Source organism: Pelodiscus sinensis, chromosome 15 (assembly GCF_049634645.1).
Source record: "Pelodiscus sinensis isolate JC-2024 chromosome 15, ASM4963464v1, whole genome shotgun sequence".
In the NCBI taxonomy this organism is placed as follows: domain Eukaryota; kingdom Metazoa; phylum Chordata; order Testudines; family Trionychidae; genus Pelodiscus; species Pelodiscus sinensis.
This window is the reverse complement of record NC_134725.1, coordinates 20,257,628-20,283,776: the sequence shown is the minus strand read 5'-3', so window position 1 is coordinate 20,283,776 and position 26,149 is coordinate 20,257,628. Positions and strand designations below refer to the sequence as shown.

Sequence of the window (26,149 nt, the reverse complement as noted above, 5' to 3'; positions counted from 1 at the left end):
GGGATGGGCAGAGGGCCCTCTGTGGGCTGGATCTGGCCTGCCACGCCAGTCGATCCGGCCCATGGCCGCCCTGCTGCTCCCTCAGCCCCAGGCCAATCAGGCGGGGGAGAGCATGGCAGTTAGAGAGACACGCAGGCTGTTTTAAAATTTCCGGCATGTCTCTCTAGTTGCTGCAATCCCCTGGCAGGGAAGGGAAAGGATCTGAGTGGCCTGGGGGTGGAGAGCATGCAAACGTCCTCCTTTCCTCCTGCCCCCTCCGGCCAAAGGTTTGCAGCAGCTATTTTAAAGCAGCTGGCAATGTCTCTCTAGCTTCCGTGGGCCCTTGCAGGGGCAAGGAGACTTCGCACTCTCCCCCACCCCCAGGGCCCGATTGGCTTGGGTTGGGGGAGTGGCAGGGCAACCGAAGGCCTGATCTACTGGGTTGGTGGGCCACATCTGGCCCGTGGAGGTCCCTTTGCCCACCTTGGCTATCACATTAACCTATAAGCTTTTGCTTATCGATTAATCAGTTAATCGACTATACTATTACATCCCTCAGCTGGAGTGTGTATTGTGTATCCTGTTTCTTCTTGCTTAATCCTTCAGCACAGCTGTGTAATATTCCCTCTTGGTCAGTTAATTAGCTTCATCCCCATGAACAATAATGCTACCTAGAAAATTTCAAGAAAAGGTCAGTCACATGCTTTGCACCTCAGATTGATTTCTCTTGTGATGTGCAAAATAATCAGCTTGCAGTTCTCTTGGTTTTTCTAGCTGAGTTTGTTCTTTTTTTTTTTTTTTTGGTCTTCTTAATGCATCAGAAATTATTTAGATACTGATGCTGTTTTTGAAAGTTAAGACTTCTAAAGGCTTCCTTAGATGTTACATGTCCCCTCAGAATATATGCTGTACAGTCCATACATGGTTATATTCTTCTGTAACCTTTTCTATGTTAGATGCTTTCTGGTTTATTGAATGGATTGGTGCAACTCCAGATTACTTTGCGTCCTCCCATATATCTAAATTTCCATTTACTTCTGAAAAACTATTGAGACTGTTCCTAACACTGAAGGAAGGAATTTGGTATAAAGTAGGATAAAAAGGACTTCCAGAAACAACTTGCATCTAGCAAGTCACATATGGTGAAACTCTCCTTTGAATAAGCCATACTGCAGCATCACCTCAGAAGAGGTTGGTAAAATCAGAAGAAAGAGAACAAGAGAAGAATGAAAACCAATAGGAGAGATCCTAGTAAATGGTGAATCTCCAGAGGTTTTCAGGTCTGTACAGGAAGCTTGTCTGAACATATCCATCCCTTCTAGTTTGGAAGCATCCTAAGAGGAAGCTTATTTGTGAGATTTCCAGTCTTTGGTTTCGCCTTTCTATAGATTAGATCCTAACTGCAACAGGTGGTGTAGCCTTTCCAAAAATGATAATTGAGCTACATTTCACAACTTTTTTTGTTTTTGTCTCCCCTAAAGAGAAATGGGTTTGCATTTGGTGCAAAGGTTTGGTTCTTACATGTACAGAACCAGTCCATCTGGCCCTTGTGAAAATACAGTTTTGCTGTTTATGAACCCAAAATTTAGAACTAGCTAATAAAAAAGTGCCTTGTGGCCAAATGCTTGAAGCACCGGGACTGGGACCAGAGGAGCTGATGTCTATGAATCAGTTCTGGATTGGGAAACTGGTGTTCTCTGCTTCACAAAAATTTATCTGGCCTTTGTTTTCAGTCCCAAGCAAGCATTGATTCCCAGTTCTTTAGTCTGGGGGAGACAAAAATCATTAACTTGTGGGAAGCCTGCCATAGTTTTATTGTGCTGTCTTTTGTGTAATGCTGTTGTTCCTTATTCCATATAATTCTTAAATTATTAATCTGCAATTGGCCACACCTTTCAGTGTCCTGTGTTAGATCAAATCAGGATAAATCAGGCATGAATTTATTATATTTCAATATTCATCTTTAGGGAGAAAGGATGTGCTACAATTTGTAGTTTCTATTTCCATTATTAAAGCAAAAACTGCTTTTGCTTGAACTTCTATTAGCAGAAGCTGAAAATATGAACCACAATGTGATCTGTTTGCTATGAAATTGTGTGCACAAGGAGAAAGACAATGGGGAAACAGAGCCTGGATTTTCTTTTTTATTATTGTGTCCAAAGAGGAAGGAGTCATCTTATGCATAGTAATTTCAATAGCAGATAAAGTTAAGCCACTGAGTTGGGAGGATTCTTTTCCTCTTTAGAACTGAGGGAGGGTGAAAAGGAAGAAGGAAATCAGATTAAAACAGAAGCGATGAATTAGCAGTTGTCAGCAGCCCTCTTCCCCCAAAAGTGTGGTACAAATCTGTCTCCCTTAAATGGAGGTTGGAAGGATCTTAAGGTTGGAAGCACACTCACTTCTGGTGAGGATGGGAGGAGAGAGGCAGGGAAGAAGCCTGGAACACATGAAAAATATAGAATGTTCTATCTTAGGCTACGTCTAGATTGCAGGCTTCTTTTGGAAGAACCCTTTTTTCAGAAGAGATCTTCCGAAAAAAACTTCTTTCAAAAGACAACGTCCATACACAAAAGTGTATCGAAAAAGCGATCTGCTATCTCTCATTTAAGCTGTGATTACTGTGGACGGAGTGGTCACCAGGGCACCTGTGCTTTTTCCTCTTTCCTCTTCTTTCGAAAGAACTCCCACTTCCCTGTCCATACACACCTTTTTCCAAAAGAGGCTTCTTCCTCATAGAAAAAGGATTACCAATGCCAGAGAAACCTCTCCATTCTTTCAATTTACTTTCGGAAGAACACGATTGCAATGTGGACATAACTCAGGTTTTGTTGGAAAAACATCCATTTTTCTGACAAAACTTTGTAGCGTAGATATCCCCTTAGAGAAAAAGATCTTACCAAAGCAACAGCTTTAATAAAACTTATCTTCCTCTGGCTGTGGTGTATGCAGTGCAAATGAAAGAAAAGAGTAGTTAAGAGGAGGAGACAGGAACCAAGTGCACAAGCAAGACTAGAAGTGTCTTCAGTCTGTAGGCTTCAGGCTGAGTGTGTCAGCCTGCATCATCCAGTGAGGGGGAAAAAATCTGGTAAGCAGCAAAAGACTCCAGGGGTACACAAATCATTCTGCTCTGTAACCCTGGGACTGTCCTCCCCCATTCCTGAGATTCTGCTTTAGGTGGTCAGGGAGAGTAGGAAAGGAAATCCCTTAGCTTCATGCTCCTAAACCAAATTCATGTACATATGAATTCCTGGATGGCTTGAGCCATCTCTGTAAAGGATTCTAACAAGCTGAATTGCTCTCAGGGGAGGAACTCCACTTTTTTTTAATCCCTTTCTGAAACATATGCAAATGAATGGCTTGAAACAGCAGAAAATGTGGGAGGACAATTGCTTTAGCATATGCCTTGGTTTGCTAGAGTTTTGCACTCGTTAGTGGGCTTGCTCAGATCCATAGGTTTTTGTCTCTGTTTTCTTTAAACAGTGGGTAATGGAACTGAATGATATATTCAGATTCTGCCTCATTTCTGCCTTGCGCGACTTTGTCACTGACTTTACAGTAATTTCTTGAATAAACTATATTGCAGGCATTACTGTTTCAGAAATGGGCCATAAGAAAAAAACAGTACTGATCTGGAATTAAAGATCTCTATAAATGTATGCAAAACTTACTGTAATCATAAAGCATGAAGGTTGTAGAGCTGAAACCCCTCTTCTGTAAATGTGACTCGGCCATTCTCCTTGTTTTAATCCACAGGCCTTTTACATACTCTTTAACCCTAAAATTTCTTGTTTCTCTTAAATTCTGATATATTGATGAGTTTAGCTAATGATTTGCTGTTTTCTGGCGACCATGTGAATTCACATCATCCTCTTTGCTGAATTATGTGGAAAGGACCTATCCTTATGGTTGCAGCAGGGAATTGAGCTTCAAGATTCCTGGCTTTGGCACTGCCTGGCTGTCTGTGACAGTGCAGTGGCTTCTTTTTACCAGTTTCCCTCTCTGTAAAGTGGGGTAATATTATTTACCCACCTCCAGCGAACATTTTGTAGCAAAAATGTGTGAAGTACTTTGAGGCCAAATCTTACATTTATGTTAGTTGATTTTAGGAGAGGTGTCTGAGCTGCAATATTCAGCTTAAATTTCAGATGTCCTCGTATGCACACCCAGGGTTTTGGTTCAGATACATTCCTGTTTATGAGGGTGGAGGATGTTGACCTAATATATGGAAGAAGGGCTTACTAATGGATAATACATTCACATTTGACTCTACACTATTTTAAACCCTACTGCCATTGCATTATTTTAAAGCAGTAAATAACCAGCCAAAATCAAGGAATAAACTCAGCCCTCAACTTTACCAATGCAGTGATGGTGATACAAGGAAGAATATGGCCCATCATCTCCCAAAGATTTTAAGATAATTTTCATAGGGAAGATTTCAATAACCGTACACACCAAAGCTGAAGTGAGGCAGGCTCAATCTCAACATTGTATTGTGTTGTTTTTCCCTTTCTATTTTTATAACATATATAGCATTCAGAATTATCACTGAAAATTGTGACTTTAGGTTCTTTAGAAATAATACCAGTAGAGATTGCTTGTTTTTTCTTTCTTATTATATCTGCTGCAAATCTTATGTTTTTACTGTCTCTTTCTGAATCACTGTCTAAAATATTTAGCAGTGCTATGTAAATCAAAGCACACTTATCATGCAAATGTCCCAGTCACCTTAGAATAAAATCAGTAAAATCCAAAATGAAAATCAACATAGTTCAGCCCTGAGTAGAATTAATTATTTTTAAAGCAATGTTGAAGTTGTTGTTTAAAATATATTTAGCTTCTTCAGCTTTGTTCTCTTTATATCACATTCTTATTCAATTTGATGCAAACTTGGAGAAGATATTTGTAATTATCACACTGAGAGTAGTACATATTGATAATGTTTACTTACCCCAAATTAGCTTTTCATTCTCTATGGACCATTTATTGACCAATTAATGATCAGCTAGCGATAAATGATACTTTGTTTATACTGAAATAGTGGTGTTGTGATAGCTGAAAAAAGTCATCAAATTAACTAATAAAAGCTTTATTTACCATGAAGGATTTTTAAAATGTCTGTCATTATCAGCATGGCTGTAACACAGTGACCCCGATTATCATGAAGCTGTTTACAAGGTTTAGGTTAATTGGATTTCTTAACTACTTCCCAGAGCTATGAGGAGCAAGTACAGTATGATGGAGTTCAAACATTCAAACAAGCTAATGCAACCCAGTTTACAAAGAGACTGTCTTTCTGTACAAGGAATTTGCTTCTTTTCATAGCTGGTTTGGTGCACAGCAGTTATGTTTGTGATTTGGTATGATATATGTAACACTTCTGTTTTTGAAGATGCATATAACTATAGCTTCTTGCGCTGTTAATACACAACTATGATTTGTGATTCAGTGTAGAGAAGGTTTATCTTCAACAAGAGAGATTTTGATACGTTGCTGCTTCAGCTTGATAGCCATTTCATTTGTATTTTCATATTAAGAATCATGAATAAAATAGCTTGTATGTAGCATGGGTGCCTAAATAAAAGAGAGAAGAGGATGCTCTTGAGTAAAAACAGGACAGCGCTTTTATATGCTGAGTCCTGCTTATTCTTAAATGGCACAACATTGCCCCCTCCAGGTGCAATGTGTAACTGTAGTTATGATGACTGACATCGTGAAAGGGCTGAGAGAGACTCCTGTCTTCTATTTAAGAATCAATAACCTTCTTTCTGTTTTGTTTTCAGGCTTCTTTAGGCTCTGAGAAGCTGTTTTCCCCTGCAGCAAATAAAGGTAGGTGCTTTGGAGAAACACTTTCCTTTTCTTATCTTACCATGAAAACAAGTAACTCCTTCAACATATGAAACTGTCCAAAACCTTGTGTGTGTAAAAGGAATTGAATTCAACAGGAAGCCAGGGAATTCAGTCTTGCCCCAAGAATAACCTCACCTTGTCATAGGCTTACACTAGTTTATGATAATTTTCACAGCCACCTTGTATTAGGAAGAGACTGGATTTCCCCTCTTCCAGGTGATAGAATTGTAGCAAGAGTCTTAAGAGAGCTTGTGGATGAAGCAGGACTCATCTTTAATTATGCAGAGCTGCTGCCACTGTACTCTCATACAAACAAATCCTCATTTAAAAAAAGAACTAAGGAATCTTATTCTCTCAAGGATTTGGAGATCTTTTCACCCACCAGCGTGCGGAACATTTATATCCATAGGGCTCAGTCCTCCAAATCAAAGTTTAGAGGAGTTGGTGTGCAAGATTCTAGCCCATATCTCCCATTAGTATTTAATGATAGTTACCTATGATGTATGCTGGGTGTTGCTAAGAGACAAGGCCTGTTCAGATTTCTTTTGGGAATTGTGGTAATTCATTTTTAACTATACCAAGCCCTCCCTTTAGGACTTGGTCTGTGGGTAATATAAGGCTACTCAGCTTGTTGCTTAGCATCCTAAAGATAATATCTCTCTTGGTTAAATATTGTGGACTAAAAAATATTTAAAGAACAGTCTTGTAGGGAAAAGTGTTGTGAACAATTGAAATCATTATGCTGTAAATGGTTCTGCTCTGTTGTGCAAGAATGCCGACATTATGGCTTTCTTAGTAGGTAATGCTGTAAGTAATGCTGTTCTGGAGTGTTCATTTCTATTGAACTACAGAATAAAAACTATTTCGGAGCAATAATAACTACTAGGGAGACAAAAAATGCCTTGAAGGGGAAAAATGAGGTTCATTAATAAGAAATTATATTATGAAAAGGTTATTTCAAGGGGACCAATAGGGGACTTATTTACCTCACTACTGTGTAGGAATAGGAGCTAGCCAAGGAAAAGGTTTTTGGTTGTTATTACTTATTGTGCATCTCACCAGGCATCACTGAGCTGGCCTCTTCAGAGGCTATAAGTGCTAGAAATTCTTTCTTCCCAAGTCCTGCGTAACAAGTGTGAAAAACTGGTGGTAAGTGTGAGACATTAGTACATTTGCAGATGTTTTCACAAAATTGTGCAGTTTCATCAGAAAAAAATAGTAAAGGACTGGGCAGGAGACCCATTTATCATCCCTCCGCCCTATTTCCTTAGGTGCCAAACTTTGGTAAGCCCAATCCCATCTGTCTCTCTCCCAAAACCAAACAGAACTCCATGATCATGTGTGAAATTGTGGCCCTGTGATTTGGTTTAGAGGATTACCACAGCTTTATTGGCTCCTGCAGTTACTGAAGCCTCACTGGTTTTCCCCCTTGATACTTCACTCAGCTTGGTGAATTTTCAAAATGCGCTCCATTAGGGCTGTTACATTTAGATTAATTAACTAATTGAATAGTTGATGGGATTTCCATTGACTATTTGCTTGTCGATAAGGGCACCTCCACCTTTCAAAAGTTCAAAAGTGGAAGCCCTGTGGTGCCTGAGGCTTTGAAATGTACAAGAGCCCCGGCATGTCCAGGCAGGGGCAGGACTTGACCTACTGAGGTCTCTTCCAGACCTGTGATTCTATGAAAAGCAGAAGCTCCGCAGGGAGTGCGGGGCCAGTGAGGCACTTGTACATTGAAAAAGGAAGCTGGCCCCACTCTCCCTGCAGTGCTTCTGCTTTTGAAATGTACAAGAGCCCCGGGAGGACTCTTGCACATTTCAAAAGCAGAATCGCAGCAGAACTGGCACGAGAGGACTGCCTCTGCCTTCGTTGCCCCATGCAGAGATGGTGCTGGGTGGAACTGATTTTTAAGCTAGCTTCCCCAGCACTGGGCTCCTGCTCCACCCCTTTGCTGCATCTCTCTGATAGAGGCAGCAAGGATGGGGGAAGTGATTAGTTGCATCACTAGTCAACTGTCTGATAAGCTTATGCTTAGGATAGTTGACTAGTCACTGACATTCCTACTCTCTATCATGTGCTGATGGCAGAGAGCTTGACAGCTTGGAGTCATCTACTCATTGGTGTTTACATCACTGTCACCATGGGTGATAACGATGACTGTTTATTTTGCCAAGTATCTAGAATAACAATAGGCTTTAAGAAAGTTTCAATCCAGATCTGAATATTGTGGCTCATTTTTAGCTTCTTCTACATAAATTCTGGTGCAGATACATGTCTACCATCCTTTTTGCCACCAGCTCACACTGGGGTGAGAGGGAGAGGAGCAGACTCTGCTCAGAACTACCTTAAAATTGGTATGCAATAGCACAATAATTGTGTTGCAAGGTAAGGTTGAGTAGCATTGGTAGATCTCAGTGGAAAAGCTTGAACACCATTACATTCTGATGGTCAATGTTACAAAGCCTGCTATGGGATTATACCAGTGTTTTATCTCTCACATATTCAAATTAAAGCCACTGTTAAATGATGAGGCCTTTGTGATGCCCCGTAACCAGAGAAACAGTGATCGTTAAAGACTGACATTTCAAACTCCATTACTAAGTTACAAAAGTTGACATAAGTCCTAAGTTTTCAAAGGTGCAAGCAGTGAGTGCACCCAAAGCAGCAGTAATTGTGCAAGCCCAAGGATTCGTTAAACATGTTATTGCCTGATTTGCACAGATAAATGTTGTGACTGGTTCACACTGTGCCTTTTTAATCTGTGCTTCCAGTGGGAGGAAGGAGGATTGCACTAGTAGATTTTTGCAGGCATAACAAAATGCAATAATTAAAAATCAAGCAAGTTCACTGGAGGAGGGCGCACAATACAAGCATTGTTTTACCAAAACCCATGTTCTTCACATTATTTATACATCACTCTTTTTTTTTTCAGACTAATTTAGACACTCACTGTTTACAAATTCTCAATAAGGCTTTTATTTTAAGATATTATCATTCAGTTTTTTCTTGTTGGAAAACATCCAGAATTCTGTAGAGGTTAATCTTGTAGTAATCAAGTTCTGTTGGCTGCATTGTTGGCTTTTTTTACATGACGACTTTTATTTTAACACAGTAGGTCAGATTCATTTATGTTGTAACAGCATTGACTTCTGTAGATTTACATGAAGGAAGCATTTGATGCATCAAATACATTATTGTCATTCTAGTTTAACAGTAGATTAACAGTGTGGCCCATCTTAATGACATGTGCATGGAGCATAGGGCATAATAATTTTCCTCCAATGAAATGCTGATTCACTCTTAGGCAAGTCCCTTGTTGCCACCATTTCATGGGAGGGAAATTACTATGCCCTATACTCCATGCACATGTCATTAAGATGGCCAACTTTTCCATGTTTGAAATAGTTGTAAAATGTAATTTTTTACCATGCTGCTCAGCTTCTCCAAAGGTCTTAGGTGCTGAAGCTTTTCTTTAATATTCCCTGTGTCACATCCGATTTATTTTTGCCTCCTTACAATAGAAGGCCATGCTGCTCTGCCCCTCTTGTGACAAAAGTTGATGTGTGACACAGATGTCCTCTGTAGCAGCCAGCATCCCTGGGACATTTAACATTATACAAGAAAGAGGTGTCTCAACCCGCAGTGACCTCAAAGGTCACATAGCTGTGAAATAGACTGAATTGAGCTTTGAACTTGAGAGAGAAAAATTCAATGCCTCACATAATAAAAATAAAAGGAATAGAGGCCCTAATCAGATGTTAAAATAAATTTCTGGGTTTTGGTATCAGAAATCATTTGGTTAACTGACTTGTGATTGTGATGGAGAGAGACTAGAATCCTTCCTACAAATAAATGAAGTATCAAATAATAAGGGCCCATTTGTTCTGACACCCTGTCATTTTCATATAGGGTCCTCCCAGCCAGTCACAGGGGCAGAGAGGATGAGAGAACCTAGAAGGGCCTGAAAAACCAAAGTGCACAGGAAAGCTAGATCAAAGCTCTACGTTAGCCAGACGGATAGGCAAGAGTGAGAAGAGGTTAAAGAGCAAGGTCTTCTGATACAAATTAATATTTGTTTGTCATCTGCATCAGGCTAGAGGAACATTTGGCCATTAAACACTCAGAAGGACCTCAGTTTGGATGGGGTGTTGACAGTTGAGGTGTTGAGTTTTTTAAGGCCACACTGGTGCACTGCAGATGCTGATTCACTCTTAGGCAAGTCCCTTGATCCCACTATTTCATTGGCGGGAAATTATCATGGCCTGTGCTCCATGCACATGTCATAAAGACTTTCCTCAGGGTGATCCTTAGTGCTGCCAGCCCATGCAGTGCCAGCCCTGTGCCATTTGTTTCAGTGAGATAGCCAGAAAGGTGCCAGAGGAACAAAGAGAGTTTTTATTACCAATAATCCTTGAAACTGAATTCCTAATGCTGAAAATATTTGGGGAGGTCTGAATTCTCTCTCTTGAACCCAGCTCTTTCCTCAGCCACCTGGAAATTCTGCAGTATGTAATGGGCTTCTTAAAATAGATGCTCTTTTAGTGGATTTAGTGCTGATCGGCAGTTCCAGGTTTAATGGTCCTGGAGAGTGAAATCCTCTACCCCAAAACCAGCAGTACTTCAGTCCTGACCTGGATCAATAACTGAGTACACAACCACAACTTTGGACAGGGTCCGGAACAGCCATCAGGGATCATTAGGAAGTCAATGTGAGTTGTGGGTCCGCCACAGCTGCTGGGATCAGGTCCAAGCTTTGAGTTAGGTAGACAGTATTGTCTGATACATAGAGTACCTGACAGGGAATCCATTTTTTCTAAGATCTTTGTCTAGCTGTGCCACGTTACTTACTGGATGATTATTTAACCACTGTGCCTCTTGCCATTCCACCATTTTGATGGGCTACATTAATTAATGTTTATAAAGTGCTTTGAGATCCTTTTTCAGAGGTTCTATGACCAATATAGAATATAAAGCATTGTTTTCACTGTAATAGAAAGTGAAAATAAATGTGGGTGGATTTTTGGTTTTTTATTTTGTTTTGGGAGGTGTGGTGGTTTTTTTTTTTTTTTTTTTTTTTTTTTGCTTTTATCTATTTTTTTTTCTTTCTGGAAAAATAGCTTACCACGCACTCTCACTTTCCATTGAACATATAGGCATAGAGCTCTAAACTGTTGTATTTCATCGCAAACTGTACATGTCCCTAAAGCTCTAAAGCATACAGTCTGCACCTCACCCTTTGACAAGAGGCAGCCATGATTGCTTGGCACCCAGGCCATAATTGTCAGTAGTGGAACATACCATGACCACCCTCCCCGATGGATTCATGCAATTTATAATTCGTGGAAGTTTCTTTTATTTTTTTTGTCCTCCTGACCACTGAACTGTGCCATGGGCCAGCAAGAGAGATTTCTTGTTAAAAGACAACTCAGAGTCCTGACGAGTGCTTCTGAACCAGAAAAACAGCCCCTGTTCCTCTGAGATCCATGCTGCATAATTTTGTTGCCTTAAGGGGACTGTCTCTCCTTTTTCTCTTCTCTTTTTTTCTTCTTTTCCTTCTCCACTAAACTGTCATCCTAAATCATTTTAAAAGCTAGAAATACAAATTCTCCAGAGTAGAACATGTTGTTAAAAACTGATGCTTATTATTGCAAGAGGGATGGGAACTGCGGTGGGATGCGGGATAAGGATTGGAAATATGTGTTTTTTTCATTGAGTCTGTATGAGACAGTGAAGCGGAAACCAGTCCTAGTAAGGCTGCCCTGGAAATAAGATACAGGTTGAACCTCTCTAGTCTGGCACCCTCTGGAGCTGAATGGTGCTGAACCAGAGTATTTGCCAAATTACTTTCAAGCAGCATTACTAAAATTTGCACTGCTCACTGGGCTTTTATAAGACATTTAGGGGTAAATTAGAGCTAAATAACAGCACCAAACACTGAATGCCAGGACTGCTGGCTGTAAACAAACTTTTGTGGGACCTCAGGAAACTTGGCTACACCCATGATAAGTGGATATCCGGATAACTAAAATCATGCCGGACCATGGATGTTGCTGGACCAGAGTGTGCTGGACTAGAGAGATTGAACCTGTATTTTGCATATTTGTGAGGCATTATTATCTAGTGGACAAGGCACTGAACTGGAACTCTGGAGAGCTGGGGGTCAGTCCCAATTTTGCCACTGATATACTGTGTGACTCTTGGGCAAGTCACTTCACCTCTTTATGCTTTCTTTCTGCTCCCCCTTTTTATTTTGTTTTGTTGGACAGAGACTGTCTTTCATTGTGTGATTCTATAAAGCCTTTGGAACACGGCTTTTAATCCCACTTGGCCTCTGTAGATGCCACTAGGTAATAGTACTGATACACTGTAGAGCTTTTCATCAGATGAGCTTCCTGTGGTCTGTAGGCATTAAGCAAGTCTCTCAATACCCTTTTCAGGGAGTAAGTAGCAGGTGCACATGCGTGTATGTGCATGTGTAAACTGAAGTTCTGAGCAAACTTCTCCATGCTCATGCACCAAGTCAGTGGAAGAGCCAGGAATACAGATACTGAGGGCCCTGCCACTGATTCCTTCCAACTTCTTGTTTCTTATTTTGTAAAGTACCCAGGCTATGATGAAATTCCCAAGTCAGCATTTTTTTCTTGGATGCCTGTTAAACCTTGTCCAGTGATGTTTGCAGCTATATGTTACAGGTGAAGAGTTACAGCCACATCTGCAAATGAAATGCCATGTGAATCACAGGCAAGAAGGGAAATCTTTAACAAAAGAATTAGTAGTAGTGTAGAGGACCAAGCCTCCCACCGGTATTCTCAACTTTTTTGTTACAAACCTCACATTATTTGCTGTTTTTTTCTTAAAGCCCTGTCTCCTGGAGTCATAATAATGACATGAGACTCTGTTTTTACTTTTAAAAATAAACTTGAACCTCTCTGAGGGAATCAGAGTTTGCTAGATTAAAGATTTTGCCAGGCCTGGAAGGGAGTGAAGAGGATGGGGACAGGATGGTCTACTTCAGGGGTGGCCAACCCATTACAGACAAAGAGCCAAAATAGTGGTGGATACAGCACAAAGGGCCGAGGGGAAAAAAGTTGTTGTTGGGGGGGGGGGGGGGGAAGCCCCAGCCACTGCCCTTTTAAGAGCAAAGCAGGCATTGCCTTTTTAAGGCGGCTATTTTTAAGTCTGCACTGGTGTCCTATGCAGTCAGAAACACTTTGTCCCTTTCTGAGCTGTGGGTGCTGGTGTGGGAGCCACAATTTTTTCTTTGAAGAGCTGCATGTGTCTCGCAAGCCGCAGGTTGGCTACCACTGCTCTGTTTGGTACTCCACATCCCCTGCCGCTCCTAGGCATAGCCCCCCATGCTTCTATGGGAACAGTGTGGAAAAGCCTATAGCAGGGCAGGTTACCGCACTGTCATTCTTCCAGCTTAAGGGTTGAAGAAGAGCAGCAGCACGCAGAGCCACTTCTTCCTGCCAGCCGTACTGTGGGTGTTCCTGAAAGGGGGATATCAGCAGTACAGTGGTTATAGTGTAGTAAGTTTTTAGCCTGAGTGGCTACAAAGAAAAGTTTGATAATGTGACACTCCACCAAACACTCAAAAACCAGATGGCAGTTAAAAAGAACCCCACGTGTATTGTGTTTGGAACCTCATTTTTAAACCCATCTCATGATTTTTTAATGCTTGGTGTGGCAATATTGGACAGACACCAGGATGTGAACTATCTCTGGCATCCTGCCTCTTTCCCTCTAGAATTCTAATCTTAACCTAACCACTTCCTTGGATTAATTCCTTAGCTAGCTGGCTTCCTTAAATATGCATGCATATCTAATATATTAGCACATTTACCTGGCAATGATTAGGTCTGTAACTCAATTTTATTTGGAAGATAAAAGGAAAATTTACACTGCTTGCTCTTCCCTTTCCTGTCCCTGTCAGGGAACGAGAGGCAAGTGTACATCTGCCCCGTAGTCTCAAGACAGAGTGAGGAATTCAGCAAATTGTGCAGTTTCTCCTCACTCTCTAACAAAGGGGAACAGCCAGAAATGTCCCTGTGGATGAGGGTGGGGGCCTCCCCCCCGCATCCTCAGTAAAGGGTGCCTGTGGAGTGGGAGCCTCAGACTTGGGGCAGTCCCAGATGGGGAAAGAAAGGGTGATTTCACCTGTCTTGTGACTCTGTCTCTTTTCTGTATGGTTTTATGAGAAGAAATCCAATTTCAGGCACATCCCATTTTCCTGACACAACCAATCCTTATTTTGCTTTAAGTTATGCTAAGAGGAAGCTGTTTATTCAATTTGGTGGTCCTAGATATTATCATTTAGGAGGAGTTCTTCAGTAGATAGACAGACTACTTTCTCAAACATACTGTAGAAATATTGGTCCAGAAAGAGGGAGAACTCTTGATTTTTCTAAAACCCTCTCGATGACCATTACAATCACACAGGTCAGAGCTGCTTAGTCACAAATTTTGAAGCAGAATAAAAATAACATCCTTTAAGAGTGTGGTGGTGTTTCTGCAGGAATCCTTGCATTGCTCAGGCACTAGATAGCACTCTGCAGTCTCTTTATAACTGATAATACATCTGCGTGTGTTTGGGGGTGGGTGTTTGTTGCTTGCCCATATAAGACTTACTTAATAGCTATCTAGACTGTGATCTCCCTCTTCAGTGGATCCAGGGAAAATGTCGCAATAACATAGAAGAGACCATTTTCCAATTGCTACTGTTCAATTTGCTTAGTAAAGCTCAACTTAGAATCATAGAATCATAGGAATGAAAGGAACCTCGAGAGGTCATCGAGTCCAGCCCCCCACCCTCAAGGCAGGACCAAGCTCCATCTACACCGTCCCTGACAGATGTCTATCTAACCTGTTCTTAAATATCTCCAGAGAGGGAGATTCCACCACCTCCCTTGGCAATTTATTCCAATATTTGACCACCCTGACAGTTAGGAATTTTTTCCTAATGTCCAATCTAAACCTCCCCTGCTGCACTTTAAGCCCATTACTCCTTGTCCTGTCCTCAGAAACCAAGAGGAACAAATTTTCTCCTTCCTCCTTGTGACACCCTTTTAGATATTTGAAAACCGCTATCATGTCCCCCCTTAATCTTCTTTTTTCCAAACTAAACAAGCCCAGTTCATGAAGCCTGGCTTCATAGGTCATGTTCTCTAAACCTTTAATCATTCTTGTCGCTCTTCTCTGTACCCTTTCCAATTTCTCCACATCTTTCTTGAAATGTGGCGCCCAGAACTGGACACAGTACTCCAGCTGAGGCCTAACTAGTGCAGAGTAGAGCAGCAGAATGACTTCACGAGTTTTGCTTACAACACACCTGTTGATACAACCTAGAATCATATTTGCTTTTTTTGCAACAGCATCACACTGTTGACTCATATTCAACTTGTGGTCCACTATGACCCCTAGATCCCTTTCCGCCATGCTCCTTCCTAGACAGTCGCTTCCCATCTTGTATGTATGGAACTGATTGTTCCTTCCTAAGTGGAGCACTTTGCATTTCTCTTTATTAAACTTCATCCTGTTTACCTCTGACCATTTCTCTAACTTGCTACGGTCATTTTGAATTATGTCCCTATCCTCCAAAGAAGTTGCAACCTCCCCCCCCCCCACTTGCATAAGCCAGAAATAACATCAGGCGAGTGGGCTATAGAGAAGGGTTATTTATGATTTTAATATTGACAACAAATAGGCAGATTCTGCTAATACCATTTCTCCCCCTACTCCCTGCCCACAGTTAACAAAACTATCTCCACTGTAGTCTGCCAGTAGCAACCTAGCATAAAGCTTCCTTTATAATGTCGTACCAGCGCTGAGAGGTGAAAACATTTTTTAGACCCTCTGGTTGGTGTCACATGTTGTTTTGTTGTTTTAAGGATATAGAGTCTTCTAGCTATGTTCTGTCAATGGGATTGGAATAAGGAGAAACAATACTGTGCGCGATAAAAATGTATTTAATTATTTATTTGAGTATTACAGACTGAAATTGCTTTTTGACTTTAAGTGCCCAAGCCATGGATATACATTTGGACTATGACTACACTCTGAGTTTTGCTGAAAGAGGCAATGCAAATGATGCTCAGATTAACATTTTCTCGTACTTCATTTGCATAATATCTTTCGGTCTGTTTTTGTTCAAGGGTTTTTTGCGCAAAAATAAGTGGTATGTCTGTGGCCCATTTTCGCAAAAAAACCTTTTTTTGCAAGATCCTTATGCCTTGGGATCTTGTGCAAAAGGATCTTGCGTAAAAATGGCCATGGCCACACTGCTTGATTTTGCGCAAAAACCCCTTGCACAAAAACGGACCTAAAGATATTATGCAAATGAAGCACGAGAAAATGCTAATCTGAGCTTCATTTGCATTGCCTCTTGGCAAAACTCATAGTGTAGACAAAGCCTTGCAGTATTGAGAGAGAGAGACACATATACACACATGCGCACAAATACAGTAGCCTAGGGTAACATAAAAGTCTGTTTGCTCAACTGCTCTTCCTCTACATGATTTGTTCATTTCCTTAAATACTGTAAATTTTAAATGCAGCTTTGTTAAATATTATGGAGAACTAAGTGCATTCAGTGCCTTACCAAAACAAATAAAATAAAGTCTTGGTTGTATAAATGTTATGAAAAGGATGGGGTTTTTTATTATAGTTTTTATTTAAAATTAAGAAAATGTTAACTGCAAGGAGTGGATAAGTGGCACATTCATTCATAAACTGTAGTGATACACTAGGCAAATCTTAACTATTCAAGTTTATATAAAAAAAACTAGAGATCATCAGATTATCATACATTATAAAATTAATTCCTACTGGCTACTACTAGAAACAATTTATATCATTCAAGTTAGAAGGTTTTTTTTAAAAAAAAAAAATCAAGTATACTTGCATTGTTTCTTTTTATTTGTTTATTCTTGCATTTTTCTTTTGGGTGGGTTATGAAGAAGCAAACAGGTCAGGCTCCACTATTGTTTCCAGTTCATTTCCCTTTCTGATTCTAGTCTACTAATAGGGTGCTATTGTTTAAACTGCCAAGCACAGCCACCCAACCTAAGTAACTGTTTTAACTTTGAAAATACTTTCTATTTATATTAAATTTTATAAAGCTTTTGCTAACCAGAAAATGAAATGTTGGGTCTAAAATTGCTGTGCCCCTTGCAAGTAACTATTGCCATATCGATGTGAGAATGTCTGGAACCAGTGTATCATGTATGAATGCCTTTCACCATATGAGGAAAGTCCTGATCCACTCTAGGCCTGTTCCTAGTAAAATAGTGTCATTGTTTTCTAATGCCTTGCTAGAATACCTGTGCATTCTTGCTGCTTGCTACACAATATTTTTCTAGCTCTCTAATGTTCCTTTTTTTCTGTTCCCCTCCATCTCCATGCTTCTATTTGGGAGAAGCAGTTTGACAGGTGACCAATATTAAGCTGTCCTGGGTTGTATAATAGCTCATTAGTGACTCCTGCAGACAGTAACACTTTTTCATGCAGGTCACTAGCATAGGAGAAGCGAGATCAACAAGTAATTTGACAAGTCAGCAGGAGAGTAAGGAGGTGGGGGCATGAGGGAATCTCAAGCTGACCCTGAGGTCATCCTATGTTTTCCTCTGAGAGATCAATGAGGCCACCATGTGTTCTTTAATTGCAAATGGGTCTGGTTGCTCTTTTGTTCTCAAAGCTGGTGTGGTCTGTAATTCCCAGTGAATCACCATCCTCCAGCGACAGGGGCTTTATGAGCAGAGAATAGCAATAGCAAGCTGTTTCTTCACCACTTCCTGGAAGCACCCCCTCCTAATCTGGGGAGCACAGGGCATGAGGTTGATGAGCAGGATGGTTGCTGTCTTGATCCATCTGTGTGGCAAGTGGTAATCGGTCATTCTCCCCAGCAGTTGGGAAGTTGACATGCTGTACGTTTCAGTAATTGATTTTCATATTTAGCTTCATTTGAAATGTGTAAATCTCTGTATCACTAACAGCTGCCTGGTCTGGTGTGTATCTCGAGGGACTGTGGCAATATTGAGGGACCATCCTTCAAGCCCTGGAGGTTCCTACTACTTCATTTTTACTTTAAGTCATCTAGACACACAGACACTCCACCCCAATCCTTCTGACTAATGAGGGCTGGATGCAGTTTCCTGCAGAGCATTTTAATACTGGTTCTTAGCTGACCAGATGAATTGCAGCATGAGCCTTTCCCTTCTCTCCTTACCACTTACAGCTATGACTTTGAGTGCTGTGTCTAGAATCTGTTCTCCATTACCTCTGTGTAAATCCATAGTAGTTCTATTGACCTGACTTGGATTTATAGCAGTATATTTCAGACTGGAATTTGACCAGGTATTTGTTTGCCCTTGTTTTTCACAAGGACTGTTTTAAAACTTGGTCAGTTTTTGTGCTGTTTAGAATTTAACACTGTATTTCTAGCTCCTTTCCTTATCATGAACTTTATGGAAAAGTCCTACAAAAGTTAATAGGAATAAGGACTTTTTGTATGGGCTTTTAAAATTGTCCTGTAGAGCTTATTAGAGAGTCATATTCCTGCTTTGGGATTTTATAGGACTGTTCAAAAACTTGTGGAAAGCTTCTCATTCTCCATTAAATTTTAAAAGGTTTTAGACTAATTTTTATAGGCCCCCTATTATATTTCTGAAGAAACCTATTAGTTTAATCGCTAATAAATTCTACAGCTCTTATCCATAAAAAGTAGACTGTAGATCTCTTTCTCCAATGAAATGGGCATTAACTTTTCACCCTATTGAAATCTAACAGCAGGCTCAACAACAAATCCAAGAAGGCTTACATAGAAAAAATAAATTTATATCACAGTCTCTACATCTTGTCTGTTATAAAAATGTTATTTACAAAACATCCTATTGTTACTCCTGTAACTGGTTTTGTAATCCTCTGCCTACTCGTCCCCAGCTGTGGGTACTTTTAAAATAAACTTGTTTGTAAGTAATAGTTGCACTACTTGAATTAAGGTGAGGTTTTCAGCATGGCGAAACACTGTATTTTTAAGATATTATAAAGAGAGAGTTCATATGTTACAGAAACTTGAAAAAAGTCAGCTCTTCTTGTCCAATCCATCTCGGCATTAACATTGGAATTTGTATCGATTAAATGAAAATGTCATTGTGTATGCATGCATCTTGCTGCTTGTATCTTTCATGTGCTAGCCCAGGGCTGTTCAGTGACAGGTGAGTGAGCTGGAAAAGAAGTAAAATGATGTAAGTTTTTCATTCTCTCATTTTGCATAAGGAAGGTTATTTAGATTTCATCTCACATGGTTTTGGTGGTATCCAGACAGCCATGAAATTGTGTCTGCTGCCGTAGCCTCTGCTCAATGCATATGCATCTGTTTGAATTAACTGATGATCCAGTAATGAGCATTGTGGTTCCAGCACATGGCATCATGACAGTGTCTGCTATAGAGGACGGCTTGTTTGTTGTGGTTCTTGACATGGGCTTCCAGTAGCCTAGGCAGGTGAAGGCTCTGCCTTCCCAAACTGCCAGACATGACCCTGCCCACACTCTACCCCTAGAACACCTGCTGTAGGCATTCTGTGGATGGAATATTGATACCCCCCGAGCCCGCCCTCCCCATGCTTCGGTGGCTGGGAGGCTAGAGCCACACGGTCTTCTCCCTTCCCAGTGCTTCGGGGCTGAGGAGGCTGGTGCCGTGCTGCACTCACTCCTCTCTCACCTGGTGCTCTGGGGCTAGGAAGGGTGGGGCTGTGCCACACACCCTCCTCTCCCCCCCCCCCCCCAGTGCTTTGGGGCAAGGAAGGTTGGGGCTGAACAGCACACTCTCTTCCCTTCCTCGGTGGTATACGGCTGAGCAAGCTGGGGCTGCCCCATGTATTCTCCTCTCTCCCTTGTGCTCCGGGGCCTGAGAAGCTGAGGTGAGTACACTCCTGCTCCCCTCCCCTCCTTGTGGTGGGGGTGTGCGTGTGGAGCATGCTGGCCTGCCTTCCCACAGGGGTTGGGGAGGGAGTGGGGCCTCAGCAACAGGGGCAGGGCTGAAGGTGGGGTTGGGGGCATGCCTCCCCAAGCCCTACCTTCATGAACTCCTCATGACCCTTGATTCCTTTTTTCTGTGACTTTGTTTCGGACAGAGTAGGTAGACATTTAGAAGCAGGAAGCCCCAATGAAATTAAATAGAGATTTAAAGTTCAACAAGGTTTGCAATAAGTTGATGTTTGCACACCACACTGCTAAAATAACCTACACTTTGGGAACTTGTTTGCAAAGTACAACCAAAGGATAGGGCCAACAACTTGGAGGCAAATTGGCAGCATTTTAGTTTTCTCTGTTCTGTGGGTTGTGGCTTCCAAATGGAAGGGCTGTCATTTTTCATTTGACCTTTTTTGTGCTGGCTTTTTGAAGACACTAGTGATAGCTTCCAGCTGTGGGGGTTTTACAAAGCATTGAATGTTGTTATATTTATTTTTGGACCAACCATTAAAGCCATATAGGAACCTGAAACACTGTGTGTCAGTGATATCTGTACTGATTGGTTTAATAGAGATGGTAAAGTAGATTATTTGATCCTTTTTATAACCACTTCAGCGGGAGCACTGAACATTTTGGTTGGAAGGCTTCTATGTTAGAGGCCAGACCCTGTCCCAAAGTCTGGCCCCTTTGTGCCATTCCAGTAGCACTAGGGCACAGTAAAGCTGCCGAAGCAAACAGCTGACTCTGGATTCCCTCCTCCTCCAGCATAGAAGGACACCAGTTGTCATAAAGCCTGCAGAACCAATGCTATATGAGCTGAATGGCAGAGAGCAGGTGTTTCAGGAAAGGGATGGGACACAACTCCAGCAATAAATAGTAGCACAGTGCCTCATTGCAGGTCGCTGCATCCTGGCATAATTTAGAGCTGCTCTAAATTACACCAAGGCATGGAAGTGAACTCCAGTGCAGCTGAGAATTTGGGCCTAGGATCTCAAAGTTGGTCCAATTAAAAGTACTGGATTGTTTGCCCTGCTCATTTTTTCTTTGCAGAGCTCTATTGCTTTCGGATCCAAAATCCAGCCCAGTGATTCAGAAGCATTGGGTCCAAGTTTTTGGTTTCAAAACATTTCCTTCATTGAATGGAGGCAGATATAATAACCTTTTTCTGCCTCATTTCCTGATGGCCTTTAGAAAACATGCCACCCAGGTGTCTCTGTTTAAAGCTGCTTCTCACTGAGTCTGCTTCTCTTGTTGATGCTGGCATGCTTACCCTAGCCTACTCCTGACCAGGCTCCCCCACCATAGGGTATTAATTTTAAATAAACCTGGTTGGAGAGTTGTGATTTGGGAGGGTTTTCCTGTCAGGCAGTATTAGAAGTTCTGCAAAAGAGAAAGGCTGGAATTAGATTTGAATCCCTGTCCCCCCATTTTAATCACACTTTGTTTTCACTGAAGAATTAACTGGCAGCGATACGATTCTCCTCACACAGGCGGAAGCTGCCAGCTCTTTCTTACTCAGCTAGCAATCAAGGCTATAGATTTCACTATACAGGGTGCCAGAAGAGCTATTGATCCAAAAGATACTTAACATCTGTGAGTTGTCTCTGTCCAAATTAGACTTAATTATCTCCCCTCTCTGCACAGTCCCAAAAATGTTATATTAGACTGCTGGGAAACATGTTAAATAACTTTCTAATGCCTCTGACCACTGTTACAAACCATAACCCTATCTCAGTTAACTGTGGAGTAGCCTTTCCACTTCCAAGTACACTGAAACCAAGGATAAACACACTTGTCCCGCACCTATTATAATGCATGGAAATGTTGGCTTCCTTAGGAAGCTCACACTTGGCAGTTGCTTTTTCCCTACTCTGTAACTTGTTTGCTACAGATACTGTCACATGCTGTCAAAATCTGCTGTTGTCACAAGCCAACAAGTAGGTCCTTGACACAAAGCTCTAAGCAACCTCCTGTCCTTATAGCTACACTCTCTCTCTCTGCTCAATTGGGAAAAGGTGAGAGAGCTTTGTGTCCCCCTCCCTTCCCTGTATTCTTCTCCCCCTCCCCACCAGTTTACAAGCCAGCTATTAAATAATTAATATACCTAATGGGATGGAGGAAAGCAAAATCTGTTGAGTGCCAAAGTTTTCTCTGGCTCCGAAAAGCACAGCTCAGAGTCTATTCTGGCACCTAGGAGCGAGTTTTCTTCCCTCTTCTCTCCCCCCTCTATTCTTCTGTATGTGTGCTGGACAGGGAAGTGGTGTTCCCAGCCCAGCAAGGGATGACTGTTATTTCAGACCAGCAACAGGGGAAATGGAACAGCCTGTTGCCTGATTGATGTTTGTTTTTGTGGATAGACACCAAACCTTCATTAGAGATGGAGAGAAGGAAAAGGGAGGAAGTGCTCTTAAGGAACTATTATACCCACACACAAAAACTACTCTGCACTTTCTTTGACTTCTGTGAATGTCTCAGCTTTGACTGTTTTGGCCCTGATGACTTTAAGAAAATATACACACTGCACAGAAAGTTCAATGAAGGTTTTGGGGGAGGGGAAAAAAAGGAAGAGAGAGAATCCAGTTGGATTTTAAAGTAATTAAAAATCCTTGTTTATTCTCTTTGGCTCTCAGGGCTTGTTTTTCTTCATAATACAATACTTCCCTTTCCCCTCCAGTAAACCTCCATTTTCTTCCATCTATGGATTCTTAATATTCAGGTTGCATTTAAGTGCTATTTCTTTGTATGCATCACATTTTAAAGCAGGAAATTATCTCTAGACAAAAGACAGATGCAGAAGGAGAGAAAGGGAAGCTATTAAAAAGGTTTTTCTCTTGCCATGCCTGGGAAACAAGAAACAAGTCAGCAATGGGGGTAGCCGATTATTTTCCTATGTACTAATGAGGCAAATTCAGTAAAAAAACACGAATGCTTGTCATACCCATATGAAAAGCTCCCAGGATACAATGATGAAGATGACAGAGAAATGAATAAAGTTAATGTGCTTGTTTGTTGAGCAGGACTAAGTCTCAGTGTTGACTTCAAGTTGTCATTGTCAAGTCCAAGTCGAGTCTCAAGTCACTACAGTTCGAGTCTCAAGTCGAGTCCCTAAAGTCACTTTCAAGTCAAGTCTCAAGTCGAGTCTCAAGACTTAATTTAAAAAATGTCAAGTCACTTTTGTACAAGCCATCAATATCAGCATTTTCGGACAATTTTTTCACCAACTTGATTTAACAAAATTAACAAGTCTCAAGTCGAGTCTTAAGTCACAAACAATGAACCCGAATCGAGTCTCAAATCAAGTCACCTAGGCAACTTAAGTCTGACTCAAGTTCAAGCCGTGGGACTCGAGTCAACAACTTTGCTAAGTCTATCTCTTAAACTTTAAATGGGAGATTTTTCAAAGCTGGATACCCAGTTTCCACTGATTTTCAAGAGAGTTTGGCAACTAATTGCCCTTTGTGCCTTTGAAAATTCTTCTTCACTTTGATCTTACAACACCAGCATTCCAAAGTGCTGTGGAAAAGTCAATAAGGCCTAGAGTCTGTATTTTTCAGATGGGCAATCAGGCTAACATACCACTTGTTTGTGATATGAAGAGTGGGAAAGCCAGGTCTGATTCCTGTTTCACTGTTCTGTCCCTAGACCATGCTGCCTTCAGCATGGTGTTGCATAAAAGCTTCGGCTTTACAGTTGCTGCAGAATATGTTGTATTGGTTTCCAGTGCCTTTTCCAGCTAATATTTGAGTAGTCTTGGGACCATACTAGGAAAAGAGATGGGGAAAGGCCCACTGGATATTATAAGCTTTATCCTACTCATGAGAAGACAGATCAGATGTTAAATTGGTACTGAACCTAGATCACAGCCATAAGGGTGAGTTATATAATGAGGTAAAGGATTAATAAAACAGAGCTCTAAATGGTATTATTAATGCTTATGGGGCCAGATTTTCAAATTATTCTGCACCTAGCATTGAAAAAATGGGATCTTTTTGAGAGGCATGAGCCTATGCTGTGAAGACCAGGACTTTAACAGGGTTCCAAATAGAGCTGGATAAATTCATGGAGGTTAGGTCCATCAATGGCCATTAGCCACGATGAGAAGGGGGATATTCCTAGCCTGTTTGTCTGGATATGGATGACAGGAGAGGGATCAAGTGAGGATTACCTGTTGTGTTTCCTTCCTCAGATGCACCTGGCATTGGCCACTGTCGGCAGATGGGATAGTGGGCTAGATGGACCTTTGTTCTGACCTAGTATGGTCGTTCTTATGTTCTTATTTAGAAACGGGACCACTTTGTGTGTTAAAGCACCTCTGAAATTTGCCCCCAGAAATACTAATTTTTGCTGGGTGATTGAGGCAATGCCCTTCTCCCTGGTTAGAGACATATTGCCTGCGCCCTGAGATGCATGAGATTGAGACTTATTAACTGTATCACCTTAAACCAAGATTAATGATGTGGATTTGTGTCCTACAGACGCTATATAGTTGTGGGCCTGTCTTGGGGAAATTATTGACATGAAATAGTAGACTATTGGCAAGAATGTGCCATGAGGCTAGCTATTGGTGGGCCTGAGGGGGCTGCTGCACCAATGCCCACCCAAATTGGGGCTGGAGTCCCCTGAATCCACAGGCTGAGACTGCTGACCCTGGCTGAGTGTCCATCATCAGCCTGGACATACTGCTTTCCTGCTAGTGCCTTGTGCTGCTACCCTGGTATTCAGCACCAGCCCCGTGAGGGGACGGCAGTATGCCTTAGGAAGAAGGGTAGCTCTGGGGATGGAAACTGGAGCAGCAGCATGTGGCACATGGGCAAGACAGTGATGTGGCAAGGCTCTGCTGAGCAGTAAGAGGGATATGGGGAGAAACAGGTCCCCCTTTTCTCCTGTTCTCTCTTGCCAGGGCCCCAGATCCCTTCTGCTCCCCCTCCCCTTCCTACCCCCTTTCCCCAGGGTACTAGATCCCTCCTGCTCCCCCTCCCCTTCCTGCCCCCTCGTCCCAGGGTACTAGATCCCTCCTGCTCCCTCTCCCCTTCCTGCCCCCTCGTCCCAGGGTACTAGATCCCTCCTGCTTCCCCTCTCTTTCCTGCCCCCTCTTCCAAGGGTACCCCTCCTGCACACACAGTCTTTCCCCCCGTCCAGGGCCCTCCATTCCCCTTCCCACCCTCCATCATTGCCTGCCAACCTGAAAAGGTCTGTGAGCTGGAAGCAATGTGTGATAGTTTCCTCCAAACCCATTTCTTTATGAATTACCTCTGCAGGAAAAGGAAACTGGAGAAAATTCAAGTCCCTCCCCTGTGGAGAGAACCCCACTATGAAAAGGGGGAGAGACTGAAATCCTTTCCAGGTTTCATTTCATAGGAAGAAATAGTACTTCCTTTTAACTCTTGAACAAACAACTGCAATGGCCACATCATAGGGAAATGTTCCTTAGATCACATGCAGATAAGTCAGCATTCTAACATTAGCTCTTGATCCGGGAGTGGGGGGCAAGGGAGGACTGTGTGTGGGTGTGCATGCGCACATGAAACAAGCAGTGGCTGGACAACAACCTGGATTGTCTTCATTCCTAGTAGAGGGTTGGGCTCCCTCATTTGTTTAAGATTGAGTAGCTACTGACACAGAAGGATACGAGATTGGGGTTTGGCACAGGAGTCCTTTTAGTTCTTGATCTTTTATCTTGGCCATTCCCTCTTTCTGTCTTTCTCTTCTTTAAAGTGCTACACTGGCAGTAAAGAAGAGTAGTTATAGTTGAGGAAGAAGTGGGGGTTAGCCTGTTAAAATGTTACAGTTCTCTTCCCACCTTTAGGAACCATTCAGTCTTGAACTTCTTCATAGCAAACCCAGCTTGCTGCAGTTGTGCCTCAAAGATCATTCCCTAATTAAATTTCTTCACGTGTTAATCATTAGAACCCTATAAATCTGCAGATATTCACTTTATATCAATTTTGTATCTGTGCAGGGCTCTGTTGATCATAATGTTAGAGATACACTAAGTTATTTGCTTCCTTATATTGGGTTGTTTCCCTGGTGAAAGGAGGACCAGAAAAGTAGAGAGAGGTTTAAAGAAAACAATAAAATAAATACCCAAGAAATGAGTTTTAGGCCTGGTCTGCTCATAGTTTTTAAACCTTGTCTACAATGAAAAGTTATGTCGGCATAGCAACATCAATTGAGATGAGAAAAAACTACATCCCTGACTGACATAACTTTGCAGATCTATTCCTCAGCAGAGACCAAAGCTATGTCAACAGAAGAATGCTTCCAATCATGGAGGTAATGTTTCTGCACCTGATCCTCCCCATATTGCTGCATCTATGCTATGGGGCTATGCCTGCACAGATTCCATGGT

The 26,149-nt window shown here is 41.7% G+C and overlaps 1 protein-coding gene across 13 annotated transcripts in view; it reads left to right on the top strand.

The window, feature by feature from the left end:
• FBRSL1 (fibrosin like 1) overlaps positions 1 to 26,149 on the top strand; it is a 1,065,261-nt gene that overhangs the window by 953,556 nt on the left and 85,556 nt on the right. For all 13 annotated transcript variants that reach the window (XM_075898374.1, XM_075898376.1, XM_075898375.1 and 10 more), the window contains one exon: positions 5,763 to 5,808. In XM_075898374.1, the coding sequence (XP_075754489.1) occupies positions 5,763 to 5,808 (46 nt within the window). The remainder of the gene's footprint in view (positions 1 to 5,762; positions 5,809 to 26,149) is intronic.